Source organism: Macadamia integrifolia, chromosome 6 (assembly GCF_013358625.1).
Source record: "Macadamia integrifolia cultivar HAES 741 chromosome 6, SCU_Mint_v3, whole genome shotgun sequence".
Classification (NCBI taxonomy): domain Eukaryota; kingdom Viridiplantae; phylum Streptophyta; class Magnoliopsida; order Proteales; family Proteaceae; genus Macadamia; species Macadamia integrifolia.
In genome coordinates this window covers 1,295,953-1,305,613 of record NC_056562.1, presented here as the reverse complement: position 1 = coordinate 1,305,613, position 9,661 = coordinate 1,295,953, and the positions used below count along the sequence as shown (strand labels likewise).

General features: G+C 40.4%; 1 protein-coding gene across 1 annotated transcript; it reads left to right on the top strand.

The window, feature by feature from the left end:
• The first annotated feature begins 7,713 nt into the window (after window positions 1-7,713).
• Window positions 7,714-9,331, top strand: LOC122081593 (putative F-box protein At1g67623). The gene is made up of 3 exons (XM_042648768.1): window positions 7,714-7,838; window positions 7,965-8,121; window positions 8,927-9,331. The coding sequence occupies exons 1-3, from the start codon at window positions 7,714-7,716 to the stop codon at window positions 9,329-9,331; spliced, it is 687 nt and encodes a 228-aa protein (XP_042504702.1).
• Window positions 9,332-9,661: the final 330 nt, after the last annotated feature.

The window sequence follows — 9,661 nt, the reverse complement described above, 5'->3', positions numbered from 1 at the left end:
CTATATTTAGTGCACGAATTTCCCATTGAATGGGGAATTTTTTTGGGGGGGGGGGGAATCCGTGGGATTGAGTCTCATTCCACCACCATGCATGTATCACATTTACACTGGCGTTTCTCTGTTTTCCAATCTTTGCTTTTGAATGGCTTTATAATCTAATGCCTATGGGTAATTTAGAATATTCTATGTGTTATTTGGGTTCATTGTTTATTATTTTGTTTCCCTTCTTTCAGGGTTTAAGAGAAAGTACTGAAGGAGAGATGGAAAAACAGGTATCATGACCAAGTGGGAAAAAGGGTAATTGCATACAATGACAAACAAATGAAAAACTGATTAAGGAAGAGAGACTTGCGAACAGGCCAATATTGCTCAATCCTGACGGAGACCGGCTGTTGGATAGAGGCAAACAAAAACTGATTATATATTTTTTGGAATCCTATTCACACGGGGAATAGAGATGATGCATCGAAAGATAATCCGATTGAGGAGAACAAGCCCTCGAAAGGTGAAGAGGTGAGAGGCGATAAACCTATAGGAGAAACTGAAGGCCAGAGATCTTATGCATCAGTGACGAAGAAGATGCTGTCGGAGGTGGATAAACTTCCAGATCCGATTCGAGCAGGGCCGTTGACCAAGGTGGTGATACCACAGGAGGCCTATGAAGAAAAGCTTCAAACCTTTAATCTTGCCTGATTGGAAGAACAAACTTTAGATTTATTGGTATGGAAGATATTCACAGAGACTCGGCAAATACATGGAATTTGAAGGGGAAGGTTACTTTGGCCCCCTTAAGAAAAGGATTCATTTTGTTTCGCTTTGAGAAGTAGGGGGATATGTCTTCAGCATGGAGGAGAGGACCAATTAAGGTGGGTAATCAACTGATCAGATTTCAGCGATGGCATCCAGAGTTCAGTATCCATTATAATCATACTCAAACCAAACTGGTTTGGGTTCGATTTCATGAGCCCCCGATAGAGTACTGGCATGAAAGATCCTCCTAACCATGGCAAAAGCAGTAGGAAGACCAGTGGCCTTAGATCGCAGAACCTTGAACGGGACAATGGGCAGCTACTGCACAGTCCTTGTCGAGGTGGAGTTGGATGGTTCCAGGGTAGAGGAGATACAAGTGGAGTGGAAGCAACTTGGTAAGAATGAAATTTTCTGGTTTAAACAACAAGTGCTGTACAAGGATGACATTGCCTACTATACTTTCTGCAAAAAATTGAGACACCAGACCAACCAATGTATAGAGAAGATGAGAGAGAGGAAGAATGATGCACATGATTTTGTAGACCTTGCCGGTGGTGGGGGAGAAGGGCCGACAATCAATGGTGGCAGCCCCAACCGTGAGAAATCTCCCAGCATGGTAGGAGATCTTACACATTCGATTATGAAAACCATGGGTGAAGATAAGAATTACCATATAGAGGGTGATTTTTTTGTTGATTTATGCAAAGGGAATATTCCTAATAATGGAAATATACATTCCAACAATTTGGGAGATTCAAATTCTAATCCTTGCTAGCGCCTAGTGGGTTATGAACTGATTATGGTGGATATAATCAGTGGATAACCCATTGGGCGAGAACAAATATGGGTTGGACCAAGATACCATTCTTTCTGATGAAGAATCTCAGGGATCTTTGGAAGAAGGTGACCAGACAGAAGAAGTTCATAAGGATCTAAGGGCTGATTTGGACAGAATGGGGGAGAACCAGGTTGCCCGATCTTTAAGACCATGACAAAAAGTGACATACAACTTTGACCGTGGGGGCCGTGGAACAACTAGAGGAGGCAGAACTGATTGAGGTCAAGCATGGGAGGGGTTAGACCATATTGTGTCAGGTCTATCTCAAACCCAATTGGTGGGAGGACGGGCTGTCGGGCATCATCAGGAGGTGGCCGATATCGATAATGCTATGTGTTGTGATGCGCAAATGGCTGGTAGAAAGGAAAAAGCTACTATGGAGAAGGAACAGGAGTCTAAGTTTGTTCAGCAGTCCTTCCTCAAAAGGTAATTTTATGAAGATATTCTTCTGGAATATCAAAGGAATAAAGAAGGCAGCTAGAAGAAACACCTTACAAAATTTTATTAAAGAGAAGGATCCTGACCTTCTGTGCAATGCAGAGCTTATGATAGAGGTAAGTGCCTTTGCTAATTTATTTTTTAATAAATGCCTTTGCTAATTTATTTTTTAATAAATTAGGCTTTTACAGTGACTTCATCCACAACAACTGGGTAGGCAAAGTCCCAAACCTATGGATCATTTGGAAGAGGAATTTGCAAATTCCTGCGAGGATTTAGGAGTCTAAGCAGCATATCTCAATTTCCCGGGCATGGGTTTCAATTGTTGCTCAGATTTCCTTTGTTTATGTGAGCAGCTTTAGGGTTGAAAGGCGATCTTTGTGGACGAATTTGATTGCTAACTTTCCTCAGACTCCTACCCCATGGACTTTAATGGGTGATTTTAATGCGACCCTCCAATCTCACGAGAAGAGGGGTCCACGGAATTTCAGCATGGGTTCGGCGGCTGAATTTGGGGCCATGATTGATGTGTGTGCTATGGCCCAGGTGCCATCTACTGGCAGGAAGTTCACCTGGTCTAACAACCATCGCAGTGGAAATGTGTGTGCAGTTTTAGATAGAAACTTCTGTAACGATGAATGGATTACTCATTTTCAGGATTTCTCTCTAAAGGTCCTCAATAGAATTGCAACGGATCATGCCCCTATCATAACCTTGTCTGAAACCTCTCAGAGACCTCACAACTGGCCTTTTAGATTCCACCAATTCTGGATGGATCATATGGATTTTGACGACGTGGTTGCCATGTCTTGGGTAGAATGGATATCAGGTAATCCAATTTCTATCCTCATGCTAAAGTTGAAGAGATTAAAAGGGGCTCTTAGAAGCTTGGCTTGCTCATCCTTTCCTAATATTGATAGAGCTCTAGAAGAGGCAAAGGAGAATCTGAAGTAGGTGCAGTTGAGCATTGAAGCCAATGGTTTAGATGACCAGTCACTTGCCTTGGAAGTTGACGCAAAGACTACCCTAATTAAAGCCTTGGATAATCATGAAAATTATGGGCTGAAAAGGCTAAAATCAGGTGGATGAAACAGGGGGACAGGAACTCTAAGTTTTTTTGTTTGTCTACAAAAATGAGAAGGCTCAGAAATACCATTAGATGCCTCAAGAAACAGGATGGGTTTGCAGTGGAAGGTTGTGATCAGTTGGGAGATTATATTGTGAGTTTCTATGAGGAGATTCACAAGGTTGTTCCAACGGTAGACCATGCGGAGCTGCTGGATAATATTTGCTTGGTTCTTCATCAAGGAGATAGTTTTTATCTGGACTCCATCCCGGGTGATGCAGATATTAAGAAGGCGGTGTGGGAGCTTGACCCAGATAGTTCTCCAGGGCCAGACGGCTTCTCTGGAGCTTTCTTTAGAAGGTGCTGGCATATTGTGGAGAAGGAGGTTTGCAATGCTACTAGGCATTTCTTCAGTTCCAGCCATATATCTCATGGGGTAAGTAACAATTTTTTGGTGCTTATTCCAAAGGTGGAGGGAGCCTCTTCTCTAGATAAATTTTGGCCTCTATGCATGGGGAACTTTTATTGCAAGATTATTTCAAAGGTGATGGCTATGAGACTAGAAAATTTTCTTCCAAGAATAATTTCAGAAGAATAGGGTGCATTTCAAAAAGGGAAGATGATTCACTCCAATATCAGCTTGGCATTAGAACTTGCAAATATGATGTTTTCTTCAACAAGAGGGTGTGGAATTGGCCTGAAAATAGATATTAAAAAAGCATATGATACGATCTCATGGCCTTTCATCTTTCAAGTCCTGCGAAAATTTGGCTTCTCAGAGAAGTGGGTTACTTGGCTACATCAAATTTTGATATCTACTAAGATATCTATATTGGTGAATGGCCGCCCGCAGGGATATTTTGGAGTGGAGAGAGGATTGAGACAAGGCAATCCCATATCTCCAATGCTTTTTATCATTGCAGAAGAAGTTTTGCCCAGGGGGCTGAAATCCTTGATCCAAATGAACAAGTTGAAACCGGTTCAGGGTCCAAGAGGTGCTAGAACTCCTGCTCACATCTCTTCGTAGACGACATTTTCATTTTCACTAATGCGACCATGAGGTATGTCACAAATCTAAGAGGTTTTTTGAATAAGTATCAGGAATATTCTGGGCAATGTAGAGAAAAGTAATCTTTTAATGGGAAAAATCCCTCTAGCCAGGAAGCAGAGCATATCTGACATCCTGAATATTCCGACGTGCATTTTCCCTACAAGATATTTGGAGTGGAAATATTCAAGGGTAGAGTAAAAAAGGAGGCCTTGTTGCCGATTATGGACAAGGTCAAGGGTGGATTAGAAGGTTGGAAAGGAAAATTATTGTCTATGGTAGGTAGAGTGGAACTGGTGAAATCGGTTATTTCAGGAATGCCTACACATAGTTTTTTAGTCTAGTAGTGGCCTTCATCTCTCATTGCAATGATGGAGAGATGGATGTGAAACTTTATTTGGATAGGGGAGATGGACACAATGAAATCCATTACCGTTAAGTAAGACTCTCTGTGCAAGCCTAAGGACGAAGGAGGTCTGGGCTTAAGAAGATTAAGAGATTCGAAAAAGGCCATGCTCTCTAAATTGTTTTGGAGAATGAAAAATGAACAATCTTCTGCTGCTTCTTTTTTGAGAGCCCGATTTCTTAAAAAAAATGGAAGGACTATTAGAGGCTGTCGACCCTCTTCCATCGCAACAGGTATCAGGAAGATGTGGAGTTTCATGGAAGACAAGGAGAGATGGATTATTGGGAATGGCTAGCTAACAAATTTCTAGAAGGTCAAATGGTGGGGACCAAAGTCTATTATGGGGGAGATTAATCTAGATAATTCCAGCTCCCTATCTACCTCTGCAAAGGTGGGAGATTTTATTAGAGAGGGGGAATGGGTTCTTCCTGAGGTTACCTCTCCTCTTCTTCGCTATATTTTCAATCAAATTAAGGAGATTAAATTGCCCAGTGTGCAAATGCAGGATATGGGAGTTTGGGCCTTAACGCCTATGGGGAACTTCTCTATGGTGTCAGCTTGGGAGGACATCAGAAGAAAATTGCCTGTGGGGCATTGGGCCTCTTTGGTTTGGTAGTAAGGCTTACCTCCTAGATACTCGACTTTTGGGTGGCGTTTGGTGCATGGCAAGCTCCCTACAGACTATAGGGTGAGAGGCAAAGGCATTCAACTGGTTTTTATTTGCAACCTCTGTGGTAAGGCTGAAGAGAGTTTGGAGCATATCTTTCTTCAGTGCCCTTCTCTGTATCCATATGGAAAAAATTCTTCACCTGCTTTGGGCCAACGTGGAAGGACCAGCCAGCCGTCTATAGAGAGCCTTCTGATGTGGTGGAAGAGAAGAACTTGTATTCTTAATATTAGCAAGCCATGGAAGTTGGGATTTCCAATTGTATCCTCTCATATTTGGCGAGAAAAGAACATAAGAAGGAATGATATAAAGCAAGACCAACTGTCTTTTTTTTTTTAAAGCATCAGATAGGAGATTATGCTCTGTAATGGTGGTAAAAGTGACGAGGTGAGAGTAGTTTCAAATGTTCTTTGTTGCAGAAACCTGGGCTTGATGATTAGTCCTTCCAACTCCACTCCTCCCCTTGAGGTGCATTGGTGTAAACCTCTCCTGAACTGGATCAAGATTAATGTGGATGGTAGCTCTCTGGGCAACCCGGGAAATGCAGGTGCAGGCGGTGTGCTTCTAAATAGTGAGGGCTAGATATGTGACTCCTTTAGCATATTTCTGTGTATTAAAAAGATTTATGAAGCAGAGTTTGAGGCGGTTTTGAAAGGAATTATGATGGCAAAGAATCATAATGCTCTGGCTGTGTGGATAGAATCAGACTCGGCTTCTGTGGTCTTTGCGATCCAACGAAGACAGATTCCCTAGTTTGCTCTCCAGAAATAGTGTTCTTCCCTTCAATATTTGGAATATATTCCTTGGAAGATAACTCATTGCTTTTAGGAAGCCAACACTGTGGCAGACTACTTGGCAAAGAAGGCGTCTAAGGCTAATAATTCTGAGTTCCCAGTGATTTTTCCGAATAATATTGTCGCTGATCTTGAAAACGATGCTACGAACAGACATAGATTTAGATTCAGTTAGGTCGCTCGCTTGCTCTCTTTGTTGATGGCCATGCCGAAGGTGGAGATTGCAAGTTGACCTAAATGTTTTTGCTCTGTTCTTTTATGTTTCCTTTCTTTTAATAATACTATCCTTCTAAAAAAAAAAATGACAAACAAATGAAAAAAAAATTTGTCCGTAATTTTAATTCCTTTCAATAGCCTAGCAATAGTCTGCTGTTGTTGCAAGGAGAGCATCAAAGCTTTGCAGTAGAATTGAACTTGTGTGATCTCCTTAACCAATACATGTATTTTCTCAATTAATCTCTCTCCTTTATGAATTAATTTTCCTTCCAAAGTGCAATCATGTCAGTTAGCAAGATTAATTATAACTGTTTTAAAATTAAGTTTTGCTACTCAACCCATTAGGCACGGTCTCAGGTTTGATTCCCCATTTGTGCATCTGCGATTTAAGTGAAAATCATAGTTGTGGGGACATCTTTGTTGCTGTGAATAATTCAAAATATGGATGTATAAATTTAGATTTCTTGTCCTAAATGATATATGTGTCATGGTTTCAAATATCGGTATCATATCGGCCGTATCGGTATCGATTGAGATCGATCTCCAATCCTTGATCGATTCGGATCGATTACCCCTATCGTTTCAGGAGTTACAAAAAAAAAAAGATGTTTTTTCTTTTTGAAAAGCAAAGGGTAAAAATGATTGATACGCACCGATCATCTCCGACATCAATACCGAGAACAAAATCCATAGTATATGTGATCATGCTGTTTCATGGCTAAGATAAACTTTACACCAAATGGTCTCAACCATCCGCACATACACCTTTAAGGGACAAAGATACTAACAATACTCTTGGATGGTACCCTGTGTGTTGGCATTGTAACCTCCAACCCTGATAATCGCCTCATCACCATGACACCAACATCCTTCACAAGGGCCTGAACTGACACACACACAACGGGCCACACAAACATACAATGGGCCTGAACTGACACACATACAAACACACAACGATCCTGAACTGATATTTGTGGTTAAGTGCTAAAAAAGCTTTCTTTATTAAGCAGGTTTAATTGGTAAATTAAGTTTCCTAATTAAATTATGACTTGACTTACGAGGAATTCTACGAAGGCTATGACTGGATGATTACTCAACATATTGGAGCTTTACCCTGACCCTAATTAATAAACCCGGTTCTATTGTCCAATCTCTGATAAATTGACCCGTGATTGGGGGATAAATATCTGTAACTCCGCTGTCCTTGAAACTGATTCCTACGCTGTAATTTTTGAATATATTTCAATATTATATATATCAAGAAATTAAAAAACCGTTTCTATTCCTATTTGAACTTTGAGAAGGAATTCCTTCTTCCTAGTTTTATTAACTTATGTTCGTTATAATTATCCCCAAGCCCCACCTGGGATAAAGACAAGCAGACGAGGAAGCCTTCCAATCTCTCTTTCTCTCTTCATAGTTTTAGTAACTTCTGTCTGTTGTTGTTGCTGTCTCTCTCTCTCTCTCTCTCTCGCATGGGTCGTTCAGTGATGATGAAAAGAACTAAGAAAGAGCTGCTTCCATCCATTGGAACTCTGCCAGAAGAGTTGCTCACAGAGGTGTTAGCTCGAGTTGGGTCCTCTGCAGTGACTGATCTCTTCAACGTGAAAAAGAGGTAACTGTTAATGGTTTCATATATAGCGCGCGCGCTACCTTTGAGAGGCCTCCTTCCCTCATGCATCAACTGTTGCTTCTATTTTCCTTTGTTCTTATTGGTTTGCTTTTTATTAATGGTTTGCAGTTGCAAAGGATTCTACAAGGCTGGGGAAGACAGAGAAGTGCTTCGTAGGGTTTCATTAGAGAAGCTGCCGGCAGTTCCATGGGAAGATTCATATCGTGAGTTCATCAGGCAGTGCGAGGATAGAGGCAATCCAGAAGCTCTATTCAAGCGTGGAATGGTGAGTTTTCTAATTTGTTTATTTATTTATTTATTTTCAGACCAGTCCACAGGTGAAACTGGAGAGAGAGGATCAGGTTTTCACACACATGAAATTCATATAAGAAAAACCCTCGGGTAGATACCATGTGCGGGATCAAGATCGTACGATAATGTTTGAGAACTATTCTCATACGAGAACCTGATCCACACTGAAACTGGGTTGCTCGAATCCATTTTCTCTTTATCCTTCAAAACCCCTCTAGATTTTGGATTCATAATGAGGACTCTACATTCGCCGAATTAGTACTTGTGCATCAAAGGAACCCTATAAACCTACTATAAACCTACTATAAACCTATGGGAATTCAATTTAAGCGCTAATTCAAGTATATATATTGATAATATTAATTTTATATATTGATAAACATGGGCAATAGATAACCGAAACTGATAACAGACTGACAACTAACTGGATCATTAGCTAATCAATCAGTTTCAGGCTAGACCAAACCAACCAATTGAGAAGTGTTCCATGGTTCTAAGGGCCTGGGGGTTTCATAGTCACTGTGGGGTGGGGTCATACATGGCCCTATCTACCAACTGGTGGGAACACCTTGGTTCTTTTTCCCATCTCGTGATTGGAGTGTGGATAGCTAAAATAATAAATAAACTTTAAACTTTTCTTTTGATTCCCTGCAAGAGAAATTAAACGAAAAGAAAATAAAAATTTCAATCTTAAAATGAAATTCTTATAAAAAAAAAATTATATGGAGCCTATTAATTATAAATGCTCAGACTAATGTGAAACACTAATTTGTTTTCAGGTGGAATATTTTAGTAGCAAGAATCAAGTATTAGGGATCGAGTTTTTAAAGAAAGCAACTTGTCTTGGACATGAAGAAGCGGCATACATGCTCGGACTAATCCTCTTGTGCACAAATCACCCATCAAAATCCCAAGCTTTAGAAATTCTGAAAAAACTGGAACAAGGTTCACCATCAACAAAGATTCAAAAATGGCGCAAGCGATCAAAGGAGATAATCAGGGAAATGTGGACTAGTACTGGTTCTCTCCCACAACCAGAACCTATGTGCACTAGTTTATTTTGCAAGAGAAATGGATCGAATTCTGGGTGGTTGTCAGAGGAAGATGTAGAACCTCCAAGTTGTGAAGCTTGCAAATGGGATCAGGAAATTTTTTTCATTAGGAATGTGCTGCAAGCAATATAGACTATCTTGCTTAAATTCAACTGTGACTGTTCTTACTTGAAAATATGTGTAATAATATACATCTGGTTTATTGTTTTTAAATATGTTTTCCATTTGGCAAGGAAATGTCGTCTCAAAGAGATCATAAATATTCCAAAACGTAAGTTTTCCACTCGGTAATTGGGTGTGGAGATTTTTAAAAGGAGGGTGAAGAAAGACCTAATTATGCCTTTGGTGAATAAGTTCAAAGCGAGGCTTGCTGGGTGGAAGGGAAAACTTTTATCTCAAGTGGTTGAGAGGAGCTGGTAAAATTGGTGATGGGGAGTATCTCAATTCATAATTTTGCTTTGT

Coding starts and splice junctions, on each gene's coding strand:
- LOC122081593 (XM_042648768.1), top strand. CDS start 7,714: ATGATGAAAAGAACTAAGAAAGAGCTGCTTCCATCCATTGGAACTCTG. Junction 7,839..7,964: donor CTCTTCAACGTGAAAAAGAG/GTAACTGTTAAT, acceptor AATGGTTTGCAG/TTGCAAAGGATTCTACAAGG. Junction 8,122..8,926: donor CTCTATTCAAGCGTGGAATG/GTGAGTTTTCTA, acceptor ATTTGTTTTCAG/GTGGAATATTTTAGTAGCAA.